At 39.2% G+C, this 27,685-nt stretch overlaps 1 protein-coding gene across 4 annotated transcripts; it reads right to left on the bottom strand.

Moving 5' to 3' along the window:
- Window positions 1-868: 868 nt before the first annotated feature.
- dnajc6 (DnaJ (Hsp40) homolog, subfamily C, member 6) lies at window positions 869-27,417 on the bottom strand. Of its 4 annotated transcripts, none has more exons than XM_063892290.1 (19): window positions 27,099-27,417; window positions 23,327-23,474; window positions 18,345-18,480; window positions 13,974-14,023; window positions 13,173-13,321; window positions 11,679-11,801; window positions 10,499-10,632; window positions 9,704-9,898; window positions 9,400-9,517; window positions 8,973-9,052; window positions 8,671-8,864; window positions 6,437-6,805; window positions 5,817-5,951; window positions 4,860-4,961; window positions 4,596-4,733; window positions 4,202-4,513; window positions 3,662-3,810; window positions 3,073-3,249; window positions 869-2,633 (listed from the first exon to the last, which is right to left on the bottom strand). In XM_063892290.1, exons 2-19 carry the CDS (start codon window positions 23,337-23,339, stop codon window positions 2,532-2,534), a joined length of 2,676 nt encoding a protein of 891 aa, XP_063748360.1. In that variant the 5' UTR covers window positions 23,340-23,474; window positions 27,099-27,417; the 3' UTR covers window positions 869-2,531. The 4 variants fall into 4 exon arrangements, with proteins under 4 accessions (XP_063748360.1, XP_063748361.1, XP_063748358.1 ...); XM_063892291.1 differs by lacking the exon at window positions 27,099-27,417 and adding an exon at window positions 23,748-23,827; XM_063892288.1 differs by lacking the exon at window positions 27,099-27,417 and having other exon boundaries at window positions 23,327-23,741.
- Window positions 27,418-27,685: the final 268 nt, after the last annotated feature.

The raw sequence follows: 27,685 nt of genomic DNA, 5'->3' as shown, positions 1-27,685 counted from the left end.
TGAACAGAACTGAAAAGGAACACATGAACAGCATTTTTTACACAGTTTAGTATTACTTACAGCAGACAGGCAAACACATAACGTACAGTAGTCTGTATCCAGAACGGATCACTTCCATACGCACCACAAATTCAAACAACACACATCCACCGACTACAATACAGAGCTTAGCTTTTTGACATAGCCGATAGATTGCAGATACAGAGTTCAGTCAGCGAGGGAGCTTATGAGGGTTATTTCACATGTAGTTCCTCAATGTAAATAGAGCACAGAAGAACACACTACACACTTCCTGTGTCTGGTCAAGCAGTAACCTTGAGTTCAGGGTCCAACATTTTCACCCAGAGTCTTGTTCTGGGACGCATTTCAATCCAAAAGCTCTGCTATGTAATCCACTCTGGGTCCCCTACCCAGTTGAAGAAACAGCACTTTAGAACTCGTATTTAATATTTCCAGTGTTCAGTATTGAGTCAAAGTCCTTAACACACATGGACAAACTTGGAGTCCTGGGTATGAATGAAGTCAAAAAAAGGGAGAAAAACATCATGATGGTTGAAAAGGATTTCAAAAACAGTATGAAAACAGTAATGATATAAAGAGCAGTTTATGAACGTTAAGGTATTCTGCTTAATTAACTTGTGTGAAAATGTATTTTAAATACATGTTGAATAACAGGGGTTTACAGTAGAGCTCTGTCAGTGACTTAAAGCTGGAAGGTAAGGATGTTATAAATTAAATGTAGAGTTGCTTCAGTTTCAACTTGATATGAGTAAGTAAGTATTCCTCGTGTTGCATATGTTTGCCATTTGCCCATGGACTTAATCTCAGGACCTTATAATACTTTCTACACAAAATGACAACACCAGTATTACATTTTTTATTGGAACAGAACCATCAGTATTTTATTGAAACTATATGGAGAAAATTTAGATCTGTTTTAGATTCAAACTATTAAAAACTGCAACATATTCCTTTACCTTTAATATGAAAGTGTGTGAGTAGTTCTCATCCAGAATAAAAGCTGCATGATAATTACAAATTAAAGTGTCAGTGCTGTGATGGAAATGTCACACATGTAAACAAACAAATACATAAAGTATTTTAAAAAACATTTTGCAATCACTGCAAATGAGTGTTTTGATATAACAGCAGATATGTAATGTGAGGGATTTGAGAGAAATGCGTTTCAGTAAAGCACATTAATTCCCTCATATCATTTTACAGTATGTGGCATTCTCGATCCTGCAATTTCACCCTGCGACTCGCAATTTAGAGAGTTTGAATAGAAATGTCAGTAATAATAGTAATTGCCACATCTGTTGTTTGGAAATAGATATTGCAGATTATAAAAGGCTCTCATAGTCTAATATAGTCTCAGAAGACATTCCTGTTTTACTTCTTTAGCTTGTCAGTAAATGAGTTAAACATAGTTGCCTTAAATAACCGTAGTCCTTTACATACATTAGCTGACAACATGTGCAGTTAATTTTAACAAAAATAATTTAGCAGTCCTGACACATAAAACAATAAAAAGACAAACAAAAATGAACAAATAAATAAATAACAATGGCTTTCCGTCAAAGCTGCGCCCAGTAAAGTTTGTGCTTTCGCACAGCTCGCCTGCAAAGAAACATGTTACTGTATGAGTGAGTGCGCATGAAGCCTCAAGGTGCTTCATGTATGGATCTGTACATGTGCTATTCTCAAAATACAGTATACATACTCGGTTCCTTGCAAACATGGGAACACACATCAAGAATCATTCACTTAAAGTAAAAACACCATAGTGTTAATCTGTTATATGTATATTAGGTTGGGAGCAGCCTTCTGATCTGTGTTTTCATTAAAGAGCCCCTTCTTTTTCATTTTCAATAACCGTCAGCAATTTTTTGCCAGCAATGCGCTAATACAGAAGCCGACCTTTTTAAAAGAGAAAGATTATTAATTTGTACCTCCAACCAGCCCTATTTCGGATGGAAAACCATTGTTCTGTGTGTAAGTGGCTTAAATTGATATTAAATGCTTATTTGTGCCTTACAGACTACCTGAATCCCATATTTAAAAGCACTCCTTGAAATGCTTGCTCAATTTAATCTCTGACGTATTTTTCTCTCAGTCGGGTGACCACCATCTTTTGTCACTTTTGATCCGTCTCCTTTGAATCAAGCATTTATTTATTTTTTCTAGACGTCCCGGTGACTTTGCTTTGATTGCTCGTTTGGTTTCACGGCTAAAGACAATTAACAAGGGAGGGTAATGTCTCACCACAAACCTACAGCAGGTAGGTTCTTTTGAGCAGTCACACTGTTAGTCACTGGAGTGCTGTTGTCTTTTACTGTCTTTGTAGATCGACAGAATGTTCGTGTTTGTGTTCGGTGAAGAGAGAAACATGGGTCAAAGCACAGGTATAAAGGCGAGGTTGGAGAGGGAGCTGCAGTCTGTCTACCAAATGTGGTGACACACTTTTAAGAGGATTAGATGACAGAATCAGGAGGGGCATCCACTTCTTACTCCCTTCTCTCACTATTTATTCAATAGAGGGGTTTTTGTCCTTGACTATCAAATTCTGACCAGGCGTCATTTAGTTCCATGAAAATCATCTTGGCATATTGTTCATAGGGCTGTCCTGTGGCCTGTTGGAAAAGATAGAGAAAGCAGAGTTACACACAGGAGAGTAACCTGAACACTTCTCCTTTTCTGGCCATATCCAAATGAGTGATGCAAAGCAAACTGGATATAAAACACCTGCTTTCAAAACAACAAATTGGCTTCGGGCCAAGTGTTTTTTATCAAACCACATGTGTCAAAAAAGGTCACAGATATATGAAAGAGCAGGATATATATATATATATCCTATATTTTTGACAGGGAACATAGAGTTTGTGGGACCCCAAATAATTTTAAAAAGTCAATAAAACAGGGCGGATTAAAAAGAACTTGTTTGATATACAGAGACAGAGGGGTTAATACTGTATCTCCTATTGAATGCATACAAGTAAATATCCTCACTTCTCAGTCATATTCAGTATTATTCTTTTTATTATGAAGTTCACTAGCAATTATGTTTCTCACCTTATCTGGGTGCACGACCAGGACTGCTTTGCGGTAGACCTTCTTGACCTGTTCTGGAGTGACCAGGTCAGCCATGCCTACAGGCTTCCAGCGTGTCTCCCCCTCCCACAGCACAGTGTGCATGGTGGAGAGCAGAGCGCGTATGTTACGCTCCTTCCCCTCGATCCAGTCCAGAATCTGGGTCACAAACAGGAGAGGGAGACAGGGAGGGCCATTTGGGATGCCAAGATTTAGGACAATTATTAGCACAAATGCTTTGATGATGGTTTTTGGCTGTGGTGAAATGCTTTTGAAGGAGTTATTAGGGGAACCAAAGTTTCATCATGGGAGACCTACATTGCTTGCTTCATTAATTCTGAAACAAGCGGAAAGGCTTTAACAGCTAAAAGGACATCTGAGCCAAAGGGCTTTGAGTACATTTGTGCTAAACTAAATAAACAGATGATAGAAACCCAGTGAACTGAAAAACCGTAATTCTTCTCAGATGTGACTTTATGGAGTTACTCAAAGAAACTATAACAGCAAATAGACAAACCTATTTCCATGAGTATACAAATGTTACTCTATGAAACTTAAGAAAAAAACCTGCCTTTATTTTCTCAGGGTCCATCTCTTTGGCCATCTCCTCCTTCCTCATCTCTGCTATAGTCCTGGGCCCTTTCTTCTCTTTAGTCCCAGCGAAGCCCTGACCAGACAGCAGGTCATCAAAGTTGGCATTCACGACTTTCGGCTTAGTACCTGGAATACAGGGATACAGAAAGACAAAAAAATATATTTCTAAAGGTAATCAGTCACCTACTGTATGTTCCTGCACAACTAAATCCAATTTACTGTGAAGCTCTGTCTGGCAGATGTATTTCTACAGCATTCAATGGTAAATATATACCGAAATCAAGTCTACAGTATTACACCGACCTCGCTGCCCTTTCTCCTAAATAAGCAATACAATACATATTCATTTTGAACCCCAGATTGAGGAAACAGATTTAGGATGAAATCAACAAAACAAATAAACAACATTGTGGCAATTAATGTTAAATATCCCAAGCATAAAGAACACTCATAACGCGACCAAAATATTTGCATCATGATAGATAATGTCAAATCAAAGTCCACTTTTCCTCCTTACCCATGGCAGCCTGTGCTTTAACCCCTGCGCTGGGTGAGCCCCCTCCCATCGCTGAGAAGCTAACATTGTAGTTGGGTCGGTTCCCGGGCGATGTGTGCGGCATGGGGGTGTGGCTGGGGCTGGGCTTTGGCTGTGGTGCAGGGCCCTGTCCTTGCGGTTGCCATCCTCCGCCAACTCCAGCACCTGGCTGCCACGAAGGGAAGCCTGCTCCTGCGTGCTGGGGAGATGGGGGAGGTCGCGAAGGGGAACCCATGGGAGGGATGGAAGGGGTAGGCCCAGTAGGAGTGGTCGGTTTGCTGGAGAAGCCGGACCCTGCAAATATAAATGTAATGACATGCGATAAAAATATCAGAGAGTCTTGTTCATTGGTTCCAGCCAATTTCCAGTGACTGACCTCCAAGGCTTCCACCAAGGTTGCCTAAGTCAGCGAATGGGTCCAGGACGTTTGGTTTGGTTTGGTGGGTGGGGGTGCTGTGGACTGAGCCTGTGGGGCTCGTAGTTGCTGACAGACTTCCCATACCAAACCCTGCTCCTGCAATGCATAAACGTTTTAGAGTTTTTGTTATTTTACTCTTCAGTATTTTTTTCCCCTAGTTTCCACTGAAGTAAATCTGGACAAAATGGTTTAAAATTGTGAATGTTTGTTACTTGTCTCTACCTGTGCTTGTAGTAGCGGGTCTGTTCCAGTCCCACCCTCCCTTCGCGTTTTGCTGCTGGATGTTGACTGTTGGGGTGGTGGGTGGGACGGGGGAGTTTCGGCCTACAGGAAAATGTAAAGGTTAACCCAAGACTGAAAACACAGTGAATAGGAACTGAGCAACAGGAATCCAGACAGAAAATGATAAGTCATAAAGCGTTACTAGGGGATGTTTGATGTCTGACTCGATGTAGTTGTTAGTTTTTGAAACTACATTTACTGTTGATATATTCCTTGCTCTAAGACCAAAAGTATTCATAGTAAGCCTCTGACTGTATATGACGTATATATTTAATACTTGAAATAGAGAACAGCAACTTCTAAATGATATTTGCAGGGTTTGTTCAAACCTGTCTTCACAAGTGTTACTGCAAGTTAAAGTTGGGTTCAGGCCAACATACACATTAATGATAATGTCAATTTAGGATTAGCAAAGATTAAAAAGCATACTGATAATGTTCTGGTCTTGATTCAATATGCACACACTGCTCTGTAAAAAACATTAAGTCTCAAGAAATGTCAGCAAGCTGAATATGTTGTTTCATGGAAACATAATATAAGTGTTAGGGTGACATGAAGCCTGTGCAATCTGCAGGCAATACTAATCAGACATGCTTCAAATACTTATAAAACATAGTAATTTCCAAACAAACAGCAGCAATAATATATAGGCAAGCATGTGAATAAGCAATGTGAAGTGCAAAATGATGAGAAAGAAAAAAGACATTTATAACAGTGCAGGCTCAGGCCAGTTTTAACCAGAGTGGAGGTGTAGAGACAACCATGATGCATGCTTATTTGTTAAGGCATAGCAGCAGACTTAGAGACACTCAATAACTTGCCTTATCTTAATATGGAGTCTTCAACAAAAAATAAAATGCTGTGAGAGTGTGCAGCAGCAGCAGAAGCATGCCTTACCAGGCTGCAGGGTGGGTGATGGAGAGCGAGCAGCATGCAGGAAGGGGTCTGGCTGCCCCACGTTACCTGTTGTAAGGAATGAACCCATCATGTCCTGAGGCTTAGGCATGGGACCTGTCCCAAAGGGATCAAATGCTGAGGGAAACAAAAAAATAATCTTATTGTGTTAGTCTAGAAAAATGACATGGCCGGACTTTTTGTTTCATTTAATTTCTTAATTTTTGCAATGGAAATGTGTAGATTCTTTGAATAGTATGTATTTTTAAATGAGTTTTTTTCTACATGCCAAAAGAGTAATTATCATTTAGCATTTTGTATTTTCCAATTAATCTTTGATTGTTTGCATTACACATTGTAAGATAAACTTTAATCTCCTACTTTCCTGCAGGACTACTATTTGATTTTTTTCTTCTGAACCTACTTGTGGATCCTACATTTTCATGACTATGTTTTACTTTATAAGCTTTATAAGTGTGACAAAATAATCTTAATTTATGTTCCAATTACCATCTCATGAAAACCATGAGATGTGAAGATTAAACCACATATCACACTGTATAATGTGGTTAAGAGCGACAAAGAAAAGAAGGGAGAATGTACTTTCAAACAAGTTATATCACCTGTTGGTGCAGGTGAAGGACACGGTGATGCAGTGTTCGGGACTACTTTCTGTGGTGTGGACTGGGCAGATGACCCCCCACTGGTTGGCTGGGGTGGGCCCCCAAACAAGTCCCCTAGAAGGTCAGTTGTTGCGCCTGCAGCGGACGGGGTCTGAGATGAAGGACGGTTGATCTCTTCCCCATCGAGGCCAAGTAGATCCACTTCTTCCGCAGGTGCACGGGCGCCAGGCATTGGAGGGGGGTCAGGTCTTTGGGGGGCCGTGCTGGCGCTGCTTCGCTGGCTGGATAGAGACAGCATCTCATCATCTGAGGGCTCGCTCTCCTCGCCGTGACCACGACCGTCTGCACCTCCTTGAGGCCGACTTGGCTCTGCAGGAGGAAGAAGAAGAGAAAGAAAGAGGTAGAGAAAAAACGAAAGAGGGAAATGTATTTAATATCCCAATGAGACAGAGCCGAGTGGTGAAAGTAGAGAGAAATACCACAGACAAAGGAAGTGAATTAGGGCAACAACGACAGAAATAAACAGGAGGTTTTGAGAAAAAAAGGAAGGAATAATGGACAACTACATAGGTCATCTACATGCATCAACAATTCTGCTGATACTGTATGCTATAATGGACTATGCTTTAAAAGAAAGGTTGGGCAGTACGACTATAAACCTAAGCTATTATTATAGAGAATAGAACATTTAAAAAATGTCCCACTTATAGCTGCACAGTTTTCCATTTGCTTCGTTCAGCTATTATCACAAGGATTAGGTGCTTTTTTCCCAGTTTCTCTATATTTTCTGGATACAAGGATAATATAGATTGGTCCATAGGGTATTAGGAGATGTTTTTAAAAGGGGAATTACTAACACTATTAGGCCTAATATATATTCAGATCCCAAGCTGATTGGTATCTGTGGGGTCTATTTCAATTCAATCAATACAGATTTTGAATGGAAGCAGTCGAGTGTTTTTCCAATAACAGAATATTTATTAGTTAAAAGGATCAATGCTCTCTGTAGATATGATTGAATTGAACTAATCCCAGGGTAACTACAGGTCTGTGGTCGCCGCTTCTGTCTTACCCTCCAGATCCAATCCCTCCATCTCATCTTGTAGGAACAAAAATGAAAGTTAATTAATTTGTGTGATTGTGTGGATGCATGTAAGTGTGAGCTTTTGTGTTTTTGCTTATATAGCTACAGTATTGTCCTTACTTATCCGTGATCTACTGCAGTTGTGCACAAGCTCACACATTTGTGCAAAAAAATCAGTGTTAAATGTTAATGTATAATATATCTGTAAATGTGGGTTAGTGATTCAGTTGTTTAACTATCCTTGTGGGCACCAGTCTGAGTAATACACTTTGTATTTTAGGCTAGAATACATTTTTGAAAGTAGCTGACAGGGTTCAAATTTGAATTGGATAAGTTGTGGTTAGTTTAGGGTTAAATGCTTAGAGTTACCTTAAGGTTATAATTATTTTTAAGTAGTTAATGCTTAAACGTTAGAAATCAACCACTTTGATTTTACATCACAAGCAGGTTGGGAAGCTTTAACCAGTAAAGCAAGTACTATAAAGACAAAAAGTCTAAAAATGTTTGTTAACAAGATAAAGTATACCGTTTATAATTCCACAGGAATTCATTTAGCTAATGTTACACCGGTTAAATCTAGCCAAGGTACTTTTCTAGCTATCTAACAAGTAGTAAAGCAAGCTAGCTGGTGTCCTGCTAGCTTGTGTTACTCCTTGTGTTTTCTCACTGAAGTTGTGAGATGAAAGTTGATACAGGTCCATATTTTTGGGGCAGCCACTAATTAAATGTATTTCTAATTATATAGTTGGTTGTAAAATGTGACATCTTCAACCTTAAATAAAGATCAACAACCTTTTAACAAATGGGCCAACAGCTACCACAGCACAGCCCTTTTGTGTCAGAGCCATGAGATATGTTGTAATTGAATTAACAAAATAATCACTGTTTTGATCTTTGTTTATATGAAAAGCATTTAGTTGCCAAGCCATTATTGAGCTATGAATAAAAAACCCTAATATCTTTATGATAGAGCTTTTTAAAAAGCTGATTAAAGACATTAACACACAAAAACTAATGGAGCATAGAGCTTCCCACCTAAAGTGTGTTTTGCAGTAGGTTTATGTTATTGATTAAACAAATGTTGGCAGTTCAAATTAGCAGAGGCAGTTTAGTCTTTGCACCGTGTGCAAGCTTCCCATCCCTACATTACCAGCGATAGCAAGCGCGTCCTGATGCTCCTGGTGGCAGGAGAAGAGCACATTGGGGTTGAGGTCTTTACAGGGGAACTGCTCCCAAGGCGGTGTCAGGTCTTTCTGCTTGTCCACCCCCTCCACCTCCACGTCCAGTATCACATGGAAAAGCTGGGGATACTTCTCAGGAGAGTCGCAGGCATCCAGCTCTGGCCTGACAGGGAAAATGTATGTTTGTTAGAGTAAGAAAGAAAACAGACTGTTATCAGCAGGGTTTTTTTCCATTCTCATACATCTTATCAAATAGAAGAAATGTCCTTACTTGCTAAACTTTAGCACAGTGGTACCAGGAGCAATGAAGCCAGTATGGAACTGAATCTGGAATATCTGTGTGTTGGAAACCTAATAACAGGAAATCAAATGCAAATTTTGGACCATGTGCTTTTGTAGTGTATCATTCTTAACTGCATCAATAGTCCAATTCACTGTCATATCTCACATGTTGCTTTGAAATCCTTAAGACATCTATTTTCTTAGATTTAGCAATCATTCCTTATAAAATGGTACCTATCATATGAATTGTTAATATATTTGACAGTTTTGGTGTCTGTGACTGGTTGAAAAGATGTTCAATTGAGTAGCAGCCCTATCTTGAGTTTGATGCTAATAGTTCAGTATAATATATCTTGTGCAAACAACATTATGATTTTGAAACATCTTGTTTTTGCAGCACAACAAATGAAGAATACCTTGGCCTGGAGACGTCCTCCGATGGTCGACCTCATGTGGTACACTGAAACAACGACGTCGCCTTGCACACTCACACCTAAAGGAAAGGCGACCTTACCCTCTTGGATCCTGTGCTCCCTAGATATGAACAGTGTGTGGGAGGGAAAATAATTTCAGAGAGAGACAGAGAGAGAATGGGAGTGGAGCAAAAAGTGTAGCGTGATGTATGTTAGACTCTGTGATATACCTTCAAATGTATCATAAATAAAGCATAGATTCCTATTTGAGGCTTATACAATTCAAATAAGATAATGAGGCCCCTACCTCATCCTCTCATACTCCTGTGCAGTGCTGAAGATCTTTGTCTCTCCAATAAGGACGTCACAGAAGGGCCGACAGCCGCTGCGCTGCTTGTTAAAGCAGGGTACCGGACTCATTGTAAGACCCTTGATCATCAAGGGCTTGGAATGGGGTAGACTGGGCTTCTCTGATACCATGCTGCACACATAGCCTATGTACCTGAATGGTGAAAAAGAAAGATAATCTTGTGTTTTTATTTTTTAATCAGTTTATTTACTGTCTGTCTAGTAGCGTGTGGTGAGAGATGTCTGTTTTTAGTGTTAACTATACGTTATACAACTGTGAAAATGTAATCTGATATCTCTTTAAAATCACGATCAATAAGTGAAAAAAAAAAAGAAAAGAAAGATAATCTCTTTAATTCTGTGTTTGTTTTCAATGTCAAATGCCTCACTTTGTGTTTTGTTATGTGCGTATGATGAGGAGTTTTTGCTTCCATTTCCAGAAACTCTTATTCATTTTGAAACTCTAACAAGGACTAATAAATGCTACAGAACTGGCTGGCAGGGTATTAAAATGTCCATCCTTGAGGGGCTGCCAGCTCATGGTATAACTTGCTGATAAAGTAAATAGGTTATAAACCTCAATAAATTCAGTTTGAATCTTATCTCTTGGTAAAAAAGCAATCCCGCCTTTTCCTACCCAGACTTTAATTATTTGTTGTTCCTTTGCTTCCCTTTCCCCTTTTATATTTCTTATTCTCCATCACACCCACATGTTGACACACACACACATAGAGTATATTTTATGGTAACAAACCTGCGGTGTGAGGGCCAGAGGCCAGATCCTGGTCTCTTGGCGCTGAGTAGCTGCATCGCAGGAACTGGATTGTTGAAGAGGTGGCAGAAGCAGAACATGGCACAAACCAAAACACCCGAGGGAGCCCGACCATCCTATAAACATAAAGCAAATGATATGCTGGGAAATTATTATATTTTAAAGCTTCAGCTATTACATATAATTATATACCGTTTGGTGATTTCTGCCATGCAATTTAACACATGCACTGCTTCCGTCAATGCAATGACAGCAGCGTATTTGGCCATGTATAGATCCAGCCACTGAAAGTTGAAACTGCCTACCGTATCTCATAGCACAAAGAAGTTCATTTAATTCATACGTTTACAAAAATGACTACTGTAGACGTGTCCAAACAGACAAACTCTAAAAATCTTCTCTGAGTTCACTTCAGGTTACAGGGGCACAAAACATTCTTGTGATCCGGAGAGGAGGAAAAAAAATCTTTTTTTCGAGAATGGACCCATTTAGGGGAAGTTATGTAACTTGGAACTGTTTGCCAAGACAAACCACACTGACTTGGCAATAACATGGTCCACCACATTCCAGTGTACAGTGTGGCTATAACTTATTTAGAACAGACAGGAAGGCCAGTTTCATTGATTACTTCGTTAGTGATTGCATTGCGAAACATTCGTATTTAGGGGTTTAAACTGTGCTCAACCATCATAGTGTTCCTAAAAGTGAAACTGTTTGAAACAAAACTTTGTAGAGTTTTCTTAAAGGGGCCCTATTATGCTATTAGCTATCCCAATAAAATCACCATGTTTCATACCTGTTTACCCTTTTAGGATTTTTTTTATTATCAAGACTTATTAAAATTTCTCCAGAGCACTTTTTATAATGACACAGCCAAGATGACAAACCCTTTGCGTTGACAACAAAATGTATGTAGAATGAATCGCTGTAGTTTAAAACCTTAGAAACCAATTGGTTTTGAGTTTGAGTTTGAATATGTCCGGAATCGTTCGAGTACAGTGCAAAGATTCACAAGGGAATCCATTAGAATACAACCCTACACAGTAAAATAACCTTACTTATGTAGTTATAGTAAACTGAATGTACAATGTCAGGTCTCTAGAACAACGATGAATGAATACGAAAAAAACAGATTATATGTGTATGATGAGCATCGTCTTACCGAGCAGGTGATGACACACACATTCTTGGGATTCTGTTTGAGCCAGTTGTGCATGTTTTTACACACAGCAAAAAGGTTGTGGAGGCTGGGAGCCTGGCGAGAAGGCCAGTTACACTCGGAAACCTGGAAAGAATTTGAAGCAAAAAATAGGATAGGGGTATGAGGACAGGGAAAAACAGGGAGGCAAATGAAAAAGAGCACACGAAAGCAAAGAGACAGGGGGAGAAAGAGGGAAGAAGAAAGGTAAGGAAAAAGGAATCAAAAAAAATACATGAAATCAGGAGCGGAGGAGAAAGGAGAGGTGGGGGTTACTAACAGCACTGCAGCAAAAGAGCAACATACAAGTTGCTATGATGAGTCATATGCAAGAGATACAGCAACCTCCACAAGCAGACATGTGGGGGCCATCTTGGCCACACATTGACTTTTGAGCTTTTGGATGTTTTCTGCCGGAGGGTGGCAGTGGCAATCTATAGATATCCGACTCCTACAAGCTGTGCTGAATGCTGAATGACACAAGCCAAAGACCCCATGCTGAGGTTGGTCATACCATAACGCTGGATAGAATAATGGAAATACAGCATTCATATTCAAATCTTGCTTTGTAAATGGAGATTTACAGTTTTCATTCTTTTTTCAAAGTTAAGCGGTTAATCCTGAGGTTATGAATGTAAATGATGCATGTTGAATTGCTGCTGTGTTACATGTCTTGGAGATCATTATTTAAATAATAATAAAAGTATATATTGTAATTTCTATTGTTCCTTAGGGATGTTGTAATAATACCACGGAGTACATCCTCAAAGCACGATAGTTCAGTAAAGCCATGCAAGCAATATTTGATATTCAATGTGAACTATTCCACTTAAAGGAAAATACCATGTTTAGGACAAGATGATAGTGGCATAAAGTAATGAATTTTCGAAAATGAATGACCATTTCTGAAAGTTTGAGAGACACAAAGCATGTTTTATTCATTTTAAAGGGGTTTTTCTGTCGAGATGATGGATATAAGTCTAATGTTCAATTTCATGTCAGCTCGTTTGAGACTTCTATTAACTGCTGAGGAAATATCTGAGTGATAAATGCTCCAACATGTTCACAAGTTAGCGTTGTCTGTCTGCTGTGTGGTGTTGGACACTTAATGTTCAGCAGATACTTAAATAACTCTGAAGTGTTGTTGGGTATGGCAGAGTATGAGTCAGAAGTGATACTTCTGTGAGGGTTTGGCACAACTTGCTACCCAGTGGGGGAAAAAATGATTTAATGCAACTTAAAATTACAGGTAAACCTAATTAAAGACTGCTTTCTGTGTGCTTCCAGATGTAGCAGTGGCCCGACTTAAAATGTTAGCAGACCAGAAATAGCCATCAAACTTCTTGTATCTCACTTTAGTGTCATAATAATCTGGAGAGAAAAAAAGATCTACCTACCAATCACTATCTCGAAAACAAATACATCTGTAATGGCTTCATGATGCAGAATCAAACTCACCCTGTTGGAGAATTTGGCGCCGCGGTAGTTGCGCTGTGACAGATTGAAGACAGTGTAATGGTCGGCATGGCGGCTGTCGAGGAAGGAGCGAATATCCTCTACGTGGTTCTGGTAGCCAATCTGCACTGACTCTGCTGGGTAGGTCATCACTAAAAATAAGAAGTGTATAAATGAAGAGTTTAATGCACTGTTGCAGGTGTTTATATACACAATATACCGTATATGATAGCCTCACACTCAATGTCCATCTGCAATTATTCTCTAGTTATTCTACAACAAGTAAATTAAAATGTGAAAAAGTGGATCTACATTGACACACGACTATCCGTGGCCACACACAAAGCATTGTGGGATAGAAACCCTCAGGTGACAAATGTCCAGCTGACTATGCTTTCTAAAGGACACGGCTGCTTCTTCACACTCAAATGCATGTGAAGCTGGAAGCAAGTGAGGAAGGAATTCTGTTTATGCTCATGCGTAGGTTAATACAGGGTCACATAACTTTTAAATCTGAGAACTTGGAAATGATCGCACAATTTTCAGCCACGTATGTCCATGCAATAAGGATTTAGAACTGTTTGAATATAAATGAAATTAAAGTTTTTGGGTTGAACAGAGTCTAGTATTTGCTGAATAAATTATTACATTTTTAAAAAAACAATACCTTAAGACATCTATGTAAGAGATTCTTGCTAATTTAGTCCTGGGAGGGTTTTTTTCTTCTAGAAATTGTAGCCTTTCTTATTTCTGGTGACAATCTAAGAGAGTATCCAAACACACAGCTCAACTAAATGTGTTTACCTATGATCCGTGATGTGATGTAAGCAATGTCTAGTTCCCCTTTTGTGTACCTGTAACAAAGAAACACATCTTTGAAGATTATTTTTGAACATTTGTCCATGCAAAATATCAACTCACACCCCAGCAAATCTTTGACAATAGGACTGTATTTGTCAAGCCTCAAGCCTTGGTTTTGTATTGAAGGTAAACTGTTAAACAGCGGGCACGTTTGTTGGTGGTTTTCACACATTTTAGGCATTTAGGCAAAGGACGCTCTATCCTTGAAACATGTCTTATTAAAGAGAGGAAATCAATGCATGATGAGCATGCAAAAGGTCAATCCACCTCTGCATCAGGCTACATGTCATGTTTAACCAAGTCATTCGCCTCAGCATGCTCAACCATTGCCTTTTATAGCTAAATTTAGCTGTTCCATAAGAAGTTTTCTTTTCAACTCTGAGAGCAGCTGCAGTGCAGACACAACTAATCCACTGCTGCTGCACCATGGAAATGAATGACTGCAGTAAAATGGTCTTATTTCTTGTAATATAAGTCAAAAACATTTGTACCCAGCAGTAACACAGAGCTTCCTGCTGTACTCGATTATCATGCAAAACCACGCTAATGTGCATCAGATTGAGTTGACTTGTTGCCTACTGTGAAAATCCCCTTAGCAGGGCTGATCAGGGCCAACCACCTCTGTGTGGTCATGGAGGAGTGCAATATGGCCCTGATGCATTCCTAGACCTGGTTATGTAATGCACTGCTACTTAAAAAGAGCCGCTAATATAACAAGCTGAGCTATCATAGCTATCTGGTCTGTAATTCCTCCATATTGAAGTAATTTGACAGCAGTGTAGTTAAAATGCAGCCTGCAAGTTTCACATATTGTCATGAAAGGTGAATATCTGGACTATATATTTAGTACTATTTAGGCCAGTACACAGACAACCTTTTCTTATCCTAAATTGATGTTACAAAATACAAAGAAGAGTATTTGAAGAAACTGCATTCATTTCCTCTTGTCTTATGTTTTTGTTCCAGATATATATTCCACAAATCTGCAGTTGTAGCTGCTTTCCTCCTGAAATAGCTTGTTGGCTATTAAAGGAGAGATTAGGTCAGGTGTCAGGTAGGTGATGGCCAATAGCCACAAAGTATGCAAATTAGCAGCCTCACTGATCTCTTAAGGTTAGAGCCGCAGTCAATTAAAATGTACTGCAAGGTGTGGTACAGGAAATGAATAGTCAGGAAGGATACAACTGAAAAAAAGGGCAAAACTGACACTGGGGAATTTTCTCCTTTCTGGTAATCAAGCTAGCAACAATACTGCCTGAGGCCACTGACACATTTTAAGCATGTGTTATGTGTATCACTCCTTTTACCTTCAGTGATGTGGACTCTATTTGTATTATAACTGGCAATATCAATAATGCAAATAAGTTAAATAAAGGGAATCAACTTCTCTTTTGAACACTTAGCTAGATTTGTACATTTCACATTCTACCTTTGGTATACATTTCTTGTTGATGGTATCTCACTTTATAACGTTTTTAATCAATATAATTACATTTCCTCTCCTTAACCTTTATTGGAAAAGGTGTGTCTAGCTTACAGCAAAGCCCTGTTATTTCACCCAAATGATGGGTAAACTGACAACACACACACACACACACACACACACACACACACACACACACACACACACACACACACACACACACACACACACACACACACACACACACACACACACACACACACACACACACACAGATACCAGATAGATGTTTATGGTTCTTACTGGAAAGTAAACATCACAAGCATCAAAGGCATTTTAGGCCTGATTACAGCAGTAGAGGTCTCCACTTATCTTAAGTGCCTATATACACACAAACACACACACACACACACACACACACACACACACACACACACACACACACACACACACACACACACACACACACACACACACACACACACACACACACACACACACACACACACACACACACACACACACACACACACACACACACACACTCAAACAAACACAGTGTAAGTGGGCTGCATCCCAGTGGACAGTAGATTTGACTTCATACTTCCTTCACTCCATACTTCCCTCAAAAAGTCTTCATTATGTGGCAATTTTCATGTCATACATTTACATTATTTTACATTGTTGCATCGTTATTGACAGTTTAAAGTAGATATTGGCAACCAACATATGGGGTTGACTGAAAGCGACAAATGAAATAGGGCACAAATTAAAAGTGAGAGAGAGATGAATGTGTCTGGTGGGGGAGGTTGGAGGGTGTCTGGCTGCAGACTTAGGACACTGCGCCTTTCACAAAACCACATCAGCCATGTGTTTCTCATAGACAGAGGAAAAACACAGCTGAGCGTTGTTGACAGAGAGGTTTTCCTGCAAAAATTCTGTTCAGCCAGGTAAACATACAAGCAGTCTGCTTTAAATAATTCAGCTTCAGCCTTTTGCCTGGAATATAGATGAGAGGGAAGCAGACAGGAACGATTGAAGTCTAGTTAGGGTGTTAAAAGAGGCACTGGTTAATAACTGAACTTGAGGGATTTTGACTTGAATCATGTTTGCTCAGGGGAATTTTCATTGAAGTCTTTGAACACATAATAAACTTGGACGAAAAAGTTTGTTTAACATATTAAATTTAATATATTGGAAACCTTCAAGCAGCAAAAAAATACCCTTCTATATGAAACAGAACATCATGTTATCTAGAGACATTTTGCCAATGGGGTAAACAAAGAATTATTTATTTGTACTGGAATAATTACCAGGCCACAACAAAATACAACTTATCTAAAATATATTCAATAAAAACAGTGGAGTTGCAGACAGTAAAAAGGAAACAATGAACAGTATATGTTCAGGCATTACATTATATAAAAGGTGGACATAACAACATAAAATAAGTGAGAAAAGACATTAGAACATAACAACATTAGAAAGTTACAGATGGAGCAGTAGTTTTTACAGAGTGCTAGAGAGCTGCCAACCTGTCTTTATCATGTCTCTCTAAATAAGTGCTGATTTTGTTTCATGGAGCAACATAGGGAAGCCACCAAAGAGGTCAATGAGCAGGAATAAAACAAATCATGATACTGCGTGTATATAATACACCCGACATGCTTGAAGCTGCTGTGTAGATCTACTAGATAGTCAGCCGGTAGCTCAGTTCACAGCGTGTTGATTTATTCATGAGAGCAATAAGGCAGTGCTACCTCAGCCTCGGGAAGCAACTTGTGTTTTTAGAGTCATCTTTTCTGTCCTTTGGTCTGTGACTAAAGTTATTAATTATGATGTAAACAACAGCATAATCAACTCTCATTGTCAGATCACAGCTAGATAGTTAATGTTGACAGGGGATCATTAAATAAACTTTCTAAGTGTACTGCACTAAACTACACATGAGTACATTAGTACCTTTGCCCATCTACCTTTACTTTCACAACCCACTCACACATACATACACACAACACACAAGAGGCACTATGAAATGAATCCTTCTGTATCAGCAGTACACTGGCCGTTTGGCACAATGAGCCACAATGAATAATTCAGCCAGGAGAGGAGACAAAAAAAGAGGAGTGAAGGAAATGTGATGAGAAGTGAGAAACAGCCGAAAAATGACGGGGAGACGACATGACAGAAGAGTGGGAGTTTGCTGAGATGTTAGCAGCAGAGGAGGGGAGACACAACGATCAAACTTGCTGAGTCAGAGAAGAGCTGTGTTTCTGCCAGTACAGAGGCCCCTTTGTGTTGCCTTGTGCAGATGCCTGTGCACAAACACACTGGGACGACCGAGCCGTGTCAGACTCTGCTGCCTCCCTCTTTCCCTCCTCCCATCCACATAGCTCTCTTTTACTTTTGAAGCTATTTCAAGACTTACTTTACAATCAACAGCTCTCTACATTAGAAGTCACTTCATTGTATATATACTGTATGTACTATTCAAGAATTTAAGAGTCAAGATGTGATCAAACATCCAGCTCTTTTCCAGTATATAAGCCAGGATTCTGAATACTATTCAATTAGTCAAAGGACAAAATCTGTTAAAATATCCACCGGTGTGCAGTGAAACTGTTTTGCATTATTTTATGAACTACTCCAGATGTTATAATATTGCTTCCCAAATGGGGTGTGCAGAAAAAAACGACTTTAGTCTTTATGGCAGACTATATGATATCAGTAATAAGCATTTCAGATGCATTGAATGCCTGCAAAGCTGCAATGTAAATAAAAGAAGTTTGAAAAATCTGCCGCTTTTGTAGAAACATTAGATTTAAAAGGTAGGTACACAATTCTTGCCAAGCAATAGCGCAGTTCATGTGTGTAATGAAGCGGTAACTTACGTGGCCACCTGATGCATGACCTTGGTGGAGGTGTCCTTCAGAGTGTCCTTCAAGTTGTCCTTGAAGTTGCTGAAGAACTTGCCAGCTCCTCCCTTTACCATATCCAACAGTCCTCCGCCATAATTGGCATCCATTTCTGGGGACAAAAGAACTTTCAGAAATTAGGAAGAAAGTAAATACTCAGACACACACTCACACTGAGGATGCAAAAAAGAGAGGAGCACATTGACAACAAAACAGACTTCTGGAAATAAGGGGTAAGAGGAGATCAATGTTTTGCTAAAGGACACACCAACACTTTCTGTGGGAGTCAGCGTCTACTTCCTGAGTCATCCAATGAGTCACCGTACATTAATGCGTAGATTTGCAGGAATGATGGACAAAGACAAAAGAGACAAGACACACAAATAAATTCATACCATACGGACTGTGTGTGTGTGTGTGTGTGTGTGTGTGTGTGTGTGTGTGTGTGTGTGTGTGTGTGTGTGTGTGTGTGTGTGTGTGTGTGTGTGTGTGTGTGTGTGATCTTACTTTTAGCCATGATATCTCATCTGACTCATATTTCATATGGAAGGTTGGAACAGATCCACGTGTCATATATTAGTCAGCATCCCTCAGGAAAATTAAGATTTTCTCTCTTCCTCTTTTTTCTATTCCTACTCTTCATATATCTATATTACTTATATTGAAATTATTGGAGATAAATAACCTTTGTGCCTACTCTTGATCCCTCCAATCCTCTCTCTTTCCATGTCTGAATCACTCCATCCCTTTCCCAAATGTTGACTCTTCCCTGACTTCGCAGGCACTCAAATGTGTGACGGGATTAATATGTTTTTTTGAAAGATAAAGCTGCTTGTTAAACTAATACAGCATATGATCCCCTGAACATTCCAAGATTCAAGTAATGCTTTGACAAATGAATACAAGAATACTCCTGTTAACTTACAGGCACTCAAAGAGTTTTTTATAAGCTTAAGATAAGGAGTTTGAAGGATATGAAAATGTCAGTGCTGTAGTTCTAGACAGGGAGGATCTAACGTGAGCTATTGCATCATGGGAACTGTAGTGTAATTTCATTATTTTGATATGAAGAATTCTAAAGGTAAAGATATCTTCAGTTTAATAAAAGTAAAGTGCTACATTGCCCCCTTTAATTGACTCATATACATTAACATACATTACAAAGAGAATAAGAACATTACAAAAAATTGCCTAATCAACACCTTTATGAAGAGAACTTTAAAAAACATTAAAGTGTTACAGTATGACATTTTTACATGAAAACAGGAGAGTGGAGGAACACTCTAAAAAGGACCCAAAAATATTCCAAGTCTGCACAACTGGCGTCACATTTTTGCTGTTAAACCTTGAAAACCTAAGCTGACAGCATGCTCGTTTGTCACATCCTGTAAAACTGTGTTGCACAGATGAACTGTCCCTGGCTTTTTGAGCAGAATTTCTTTTGTGTACTTCAGACCATCTTTATTTCTCCATAGAGCATAAACTGATAACGCTTTTTTAAGAAACAAAACAAAGGGAAGATAACATGATGCAAAGGCTGAGCTCGCAAATAAAAAACATGTTATTTGCTATACTGCTGACGGAATTTAACTTCTAAATTGTTTAATTTGTTGATTGCATCCTGGGCTAATGCCATACAATCACCATTTAACCTTTATTTGCTGAAGGTTAGATTAGTAGATCAATATCACTCTCATGTCTGCACACTAATATGAAGCTACAGCCACAAGCTGGTTAGAATAGCTGTGTAAAAAGACATGGGAAAACAGCTTGTATGGCTCTGTCCAAAAGTATCTAAATCCACTTCACATCACCTCTGAGGAACATTAATTAACCTGTTAAATGCTGTTTCTTTAATCCAGAGGAAAATCAAGTCTGAAGGCAGATTTTATTACCTTTAAACCAATCAAGGCTAACAGATTCCTCCTGTTTCCAGCCTAATGCTAATCTAAGTAAACCAGCTGCAAGATGTAGTTTGATCTACATGAGACTGACAGCAATCTCCCCATCTAACTGGCGAACTTACCCCTGCTTTTCTCTAATTTCAACTGTACATTTTGCTCTATTTTTAAACTCCTTACTATGCAAATTCCCCAGTCGCTGAGCATGACGGGACGTATTAGGGAAACCTGGATCCTGCTCTGCATCAAAATCAAAACTGACCTAGAACTGCCTATCATGTTCAGATATTTGCACAGGTAAAGAGGCATCTGGTTCGATAAAGGAACACGCTTGCCTCAAAAAGAGCGCTGTTCATTAAAAAAATGGGACCAGGCCAAAAGATAACACATCCACCCTCTTGAAATGCATTCTATTGCTTTCACCAATAAAAACAGCTGAGAGGGAGGGCCACAATTATTCCTCCATCAATATCTGGGTTGGTGTGAATGAAACATGGATGCACTACACAAAAATAAAGCTTGACCACCAAACAAACTGCACAAAGCTTTATCTCAGTGCTTCTACTGTACACTGCACCAGGCCTTGTTATGTCCTGGAGACGAATGACTGCAAATTCAACCCAGGACTCAAACCTGCTCAATTATAGATGCTGCTGATGAGACAAGAAGTGTATGAATAATCATCTTTCTACAAAACAGCTTGATCAGAGGAAGTTTCGACTGCTTTCAATGGCAGCCATAACCCCAACCCCAACCCTTACCCATGCATGCTGCCAAACACATGAAACATTGCTAAAGAAGGAGACATTATTATTCTCCTGTCATATTAATGGCCATCTGAATACTTTTATTTGTCTTGGTTGTCATTGGGACAGATGATATAAAATAGCTAGCTGCTAACTTCATCGCATTGGGATAGCTGCAAGAACACCTGGTCATATAGTCAACATAATTATTGTTTTTTTTAATCCTGTTGCCAATGTATTCAAACATTGTTAAATAACTGGACTTCATTATCATTTAACAGTATTTTTACTATGTTGTATTGTCTCATTTTCCTCTCTGTACTTTCTACCATCCTGATGATACTAAAATCAGCATACTAAATCATTTATTATACAGAGTTAATGAATATCTTTGCTCCCTAAATATATTCTCTCCTGTACTGTAAGTCACATGCTGTATTTTATGTTGTATTTATTTCTCTGCCAATCTGGGTGAATGTGTTCGCTAGTCAAAGTGCCTCTGTGTCTGTGGCCAGATGGATGTGGGTGTGCAGACTGCTGAGCCAGTTACAGTGACAAACAGTGCTAAAACAGACACCAGGGGGAGGCTCTGGTACAGGCTCCATCAGGTAATACAGCAGAGAGCCTGGCCACAGTGTGAGAGAGTGGGGCATCAACAAAACAGAGAGCTCTGGGCTTTTCCAGAAAGATCAATGAATGTGTCTACCTTAGAGTACCAACCTTTACCCCTCAGTATCAGGCTGTGTGTGAACTGGACATATGGATACATAGACAGGTACAGGAACACACAAACATGAAAGAGACCCTCAATAAGGCCTGGCAAACCAGACAGACATCTGACACTGAATCCCACTCCTCCACCCTCCCCCAACCCCAATCCCCTTTCCTCATTGACCCACCTCATCCAGCTTCTTTTGTTTCACACTACTGTTCATCCCTAGAAGCTGGCTGACTGCACAGAGCAATGCAGAAAAGATCCACAGACTTAAACTTTAAATACCAAAAGTAAAATACTTTCTTATTAGCCTTCATTTATTGCAAATGCAATAATTATGTTGTAATGCATATAAGCAGTTATAGTTGCAGAAGCAGTGATTTTATGTCGCTTTTTCATTGGAAATTCCATAATACTTTATGATAAAAACTGATTTTGAACCAATAACATTTGCCAATTCCTCACTGTTTACAGGTTAATGGTAGCCCTGTTTAAATGTAAAAAGTAATCATTTTAATGAAAGCAATGTAATTTAATACTTTAATTACTTTTTTGATGCATTTTTAACTAATATTTTAAGCTTAGCAATAAAGCTAGATTTTTCCTTAGGTTTCAATGGAAGATTTCAATATTTAATGCATTTCCCACACTTTACAGTATTATCAGAGCCTTTTTCTGATTTCAAATGGAAAATATTGGAATTGAATGGAATTCACAACAAAAATGTATGTTATGTTCTACTTATAAGCTTTTGACCGAAGAGAATATATTTGAATATGACCGCTTTGGTAATCATCAGCTTTTTGATTAGTTACTGTAATTTAAGGACATATTTTTCCTAATAACTGGACCAGATAACAATGAATCTCTGTTGAAATGTAATGTTATAACGTGGCTACAGCAGTAGTAGTACAGCAGCTGTTTTACAGATGACAGAATTGATCTCAATGAGTAACAAGGTGTCATAACAAATGAGCAATTATGACTGAATTCAATAAAGCATGAGGAATTGCCATCAGATTAATGGCAAACAAACTGAAGTTTTAATTGGATACATTAAGCTTATTATCAATCATTTATGGCCAGTTGACTAAACTTCTGTACTGAGAGTATTTCTGTGCATAGTAGTATGTACTGTCTTATTGATTGAATCGAAGTTAGTGCTACACAATTTCCCTTTTAAAGATCATAATGATAAAGTAAATGGGTAATGGAATTAGGTTATCCGGCTATTTTTAAATGTATTTTTGTATATTCATTGGTATGGTCATTTTATAAGACTATGTACAGGACTGGTTAACACAAAATATTAACAAATGTTAGGAAAAACATCAGTTCTGCATTTCACCCAATTTAACCATAGGTGGAGTCTGGCAGCCACTATAAACCCTGAAGTGGGGTTCAAGGAGGTGCCTAGCATCATGATGCTATTATAGTGTACTTCACTATTGTTAGCCATTGTGTTGTCCACTGCTACCCTCAAACCAGGACAGTTGCGGGCCATATTAACACGTAAAGTCACCACATTTTACTCAAGCACTCTCCACGTGAGATTACAATGCCATCCAAGTTGCCAGCGGCGGTGAGGACTCTTACCTGAGCTGTCCATGGTGCTGCAGTCCTCCTCTCTCAACGGGCCTGCCTTCGGTCCTAGGGTGGCCGATATGGAGCCTGCGAGGGTGGCGCTGCCGCTGTTGCTGCTCCCTCTGCTGACACTGAAGCTATCTCCGCCGCTATCGACCAACTGCAAAGATTCATAGCCATCGTAACTGGTCTTTTTCTTGTAGGCCCCCAGCAAGCTCATTACAGAAGCACACAAAAAAGAAATTTAAAGACAATAGAAGCTCCAAAGACGTAAAGGGCTACGCCGCGCCGTCGCTGCAAGCACCGCCAGCACCGCCACTGCTGCTGCTACTACTGCCGCTGGGTGCACCACATGTCCAGGGACGAGAGGACGACGGGTCGCCTCTGTTTTCTGGAGAGAGAAATATCCTGCCCGGTGGTCTCTCTCACTCACTCTCTCACTCCCCCTTTTCTCTGTCCCCCTCTCTGTCTCCGTCTATCGCCTCCTCCTTTCTCAGAAGCACCGCATTTTACTACGACGCTTCTGCTGCTGCTGACGCTATAGTCCCCGGCTGAGTAAAAGGGAAATCCACCCCAAGCTCAATCCTCTCATGTGGTGCATCTATTATTCACATTCAAAAATCAGTACTTCTGATACTGTTTTATACGTTGTTGTTTTTTATTTTGCTCTTTTATATAGTTTATTTTCATGGCAAAAAAACGTAATAAGGTCCATAGGCTATCGGCCACATTAGAATAGCATAACATTAAGAAGATATGTCGATGTAAACTCACTTAGTCACAACTGACACGATATTCCCTTCAGTATGTGATGGGAATATCAGTGTTGCAATATACACATGCATAATGTATTTTTAAAAAATTGTAGAAATAGTCAATTGTCTTTCATGGTCTTTGTCATTATATTTGTTCTCCTGCCCAATGTGAATAGTATTGGTACTCAAATTTTTATGAACAACACACTTCCCATTCTGGGTGGATTTGCCATTGTAAAAGCAAAAATTCAAAATGCCTATGGGCTTCAAGCCAATTATGATTTTTTTCTGAGTAAGAATGGTATGGCAGTTTTTCCACCCCATATTTGATTAGTTTTCATTATTGATTGATTTGCCAATTATGTTCATGAAAAATGATTATGTCAAATTATGAAAAATGCACTTAACAATGCCCTTTACTACACATCTTTGCATTCCTATTTGTCTAACCATGAATCAAAAACATATTCAACTAACTTAACTCATTTATCAGTTATAAAAATAGTTGCCAAAGTTATTGCTCTAGTTAGATGCAATACATGTGAAGACGAGATGTATATGCGCTATAACCGTGACTGTAAGTACATCAAAGATACGATAATGGTTGTGGAAAACGTAAAAACAAAATGCATAAAAACATCTATTGAAATAACAAAAGTTCCCTTGGTAGTAAGTCCTAAATTATGAGTCTGGGCCCACACTAGAGGACATTTCTCATTAGAATTCTATGTATAAAATGAACAAGAACACCTGGCCCTGATATATCGAAGACTAAAATAAATTGTCAACTTTTCATCAACTTACTCTGAATTAAAGAGGATTTCCTCTGTACCTGACTAATAGAAGTCTTAAATGTTAATATGCTATTTTTAAATAAATTAAAATCTAAAAGTTTTGTAATTTTGGCTCCTAATGTGTCATTTGAGCTCCAATTTCTGTGTGTCAATACGTGAAGGACAAAACACTGACCACTGATGGCATGCTTCCTTCCTTGGCCTTGTCCCTTGGCAACGGAAACCCTGCATGGTTCTGAAAAGAGGACATGAGCCTGGGAAACTCTTTTCGGAGAGCAGACGGGAGCTCAGTTCACAGCAGGAACGGAATGTCCGAAAGGGAGGAAAGATACCCCCGCCATCACCGGACGCAAAACGCTGCCACTACATTGTTGCCATGGAGCTTCCTGTCCCCTGTGCCTACCAATATTTACCCCTTGATGCCCTTGTGAGTGTGACTGTGTAGGATGGAGCAAGCAGGTGCTGTAAGGTCGTAACAATATCTGCCTTGATCAAAGACAGACACGTCCGGAGCCATACAAAGATGTAAATAGAGCGGAAACCATTAGTATATTCATCGTTTGATCCATGAAAGGGTAAACTTCAAGATAAATCAAATAATAGTTCTAACTACATTCACTTCTTCAATCTTTTCACAGTTGGTTTGTCATTTTAAGACAACAAATATGAAATAAATGAGGATATAAAGCTTATCAACTAATAATGTGAAAAACAAAACACTGGACGAAATTATATGAAAAGGATATCTTCAAACTAGAGCGACATTGAAATTTAAAGAGTAATATTTTGGCCTTTATTTGAAGACTGAAGTATTTGAAGTATTATTGTGAGCATTGTATTCATCATAATCATGGGCAACTGATTCACAACAAAAAAAAGATAAAACAAACCAACAAAAAACACACAATAAAGCTGGATCAACACTTGCATTAGTGACCTGTTGTGATATCAGAGACACTGCAAGAATTACTAAATATCCTAATGCAAAGCTCAAAACCATTGTATGTAGCGTGACATTGCTGTGATACTAAGGCCATTTTACTGTGCCTTATTTGTATCTTTTCATTGGTGTTTACCATCGCTCTTAAGGATATATTGAGGATTAATGATTATCCTTGTAACAGTTAAAGCAGAATCCAGGAATCTGCTGGATCAGCTCTTACTTGACAAAACAGCCGGTGGACTTGAATCTGTGGTTTAACTGTGAGGCTTTATATCCTGTTCTGAGTGGTAGAAACTGAAACATGACAGATTACTCGTTGGCTGCTATGTGTCTCTTTTTTCAAAGAAAGACTATGGCATCAATTCTGACCTGGTTTTCCATTACACCTTGACAGACACTCCATTTTAGCACCTAAAACAATCTCAATCATGTTTAAATGTTGCACCTTACTTTTCCCAACCCTGTTTAAAACTGCAATTGACAGTTAACTAGCACAGCAATGTAAAAGAATAAGGTGTGTGTGTGGATTTCTGACTGCAAACCCAAGCTGCGTTAAGCTGCTCACGTGACATGACGTGCGTGACGCTGGTAACGAGGACGAAGACGGCTATTGGACAATACAAGAGAGAGCTGTCATCTCAATGTAGAGCCAGCCCTACATGATAAAGATGGTGCTCATGACAAAACTAATACTCAGGATAGAAGGGATAGCACATACAAATGCCAACAATAGACGTATAAATGCTATGCTTAAAAATAAGACACCTGTCCTCTAATCGATTTGCGGTCAGAGTGCTCTGTGCCTTTAACTAGTGTCCTGAAATGCCGCTCCATCAGCTGATACAAAAATCCAGATGAAATCAAAGTGGCAACATCATACTGATAATTAAATCTGGCGATGAGATGTATTATAATAATTGAGTAACAGAGTCGATCATTTTTGACTGAACCAAACTGCAATGTTTCACGTGTGAAATGAATCGACATGCTGGACGAAAAAACCCCTCACATGATGTCATTAATTATGGTCGTATGCAAAAAAAACAAAAAAACAACAAAAACTAGAGGCCTTGACTTTGTGATTTAATATGAATTTGTCTCATAAAGTGAGAATTTGATAACCTCAGAGCAGAGATGCACAATGGTGGGGGGAGTGGTGTGAATTCTCAGAGGCAGCCTCATATTATGTAACACCCACACATATCATGATGCTTCTTTACCTGGTTAGGGATGCAAGATACAGTGCGTCTCACGAATCACGTTAAATACATTTAAAAAACGGATTACTTTACCTGTCAGAGGGCTTCTACCATTCTCCCAGGATTGCGTCTTGTGCAGTGGTGGAGATGCGCTTTGAACCCCGACTCCTCTCACACACACACCGACCTTTGATTTGTCATTCGCTGCCAGTCAAAGGTCAATGCGTTAAACGTCCAGTGAGACGCACGGTCTTGCAGGGATTCCCCGGTATCTCCCAGATAAGCTGTCGGTAAATTTACAGAGCCCGCACTAGGGCTACGGCATCATCATAAATCACATTTTGGCAGATGAGCAACAAACTGGGTCCAGCGATGGCGATTGGTAGATCTGTAGATGATGTGGATGAGCGTTAACCAGGCAGAACAAGGTAGAGTGGATGATCATGAATCTGGACAGCAGAAAGTGCGCCGCTCAGCGAGACAGCTTGGTAAAACCTAGAATTGAGCTAAAAAAATGAGCTGAATGTAATGACTGACCTATTTATCTGTTAACCTATAGAAAACTGTTGTCTAAAAAACCACTTATATTCACTAACATTTCATGCTAACAAAAAGGCAGATCCCTACCAGTAGAGGTCCCCATAACAACAATACGTGATTAAATAAACAACTAAAATGCA

This window comes from Eleginops maclovinus, chromosome 9, assembly GCF_036324505.1.
Source record: "Eleginops maclovinus isolate JMC-PN-2008 ecotype Puerto Natales chromosome 9, JC_Emac_rtc_rv5, whole genome shotgun sequence".
In the NCBI taxonomy this organism is placed as follows: Eukaryota; Metazoa; Chordata; class Actinopteri; order Perciformes; family Eleginopidae; genus Eleginops; species Eleginops maclovinus.
This window is presented reverse-complemented; position numbering and strand designations above follow the sequence as displayed.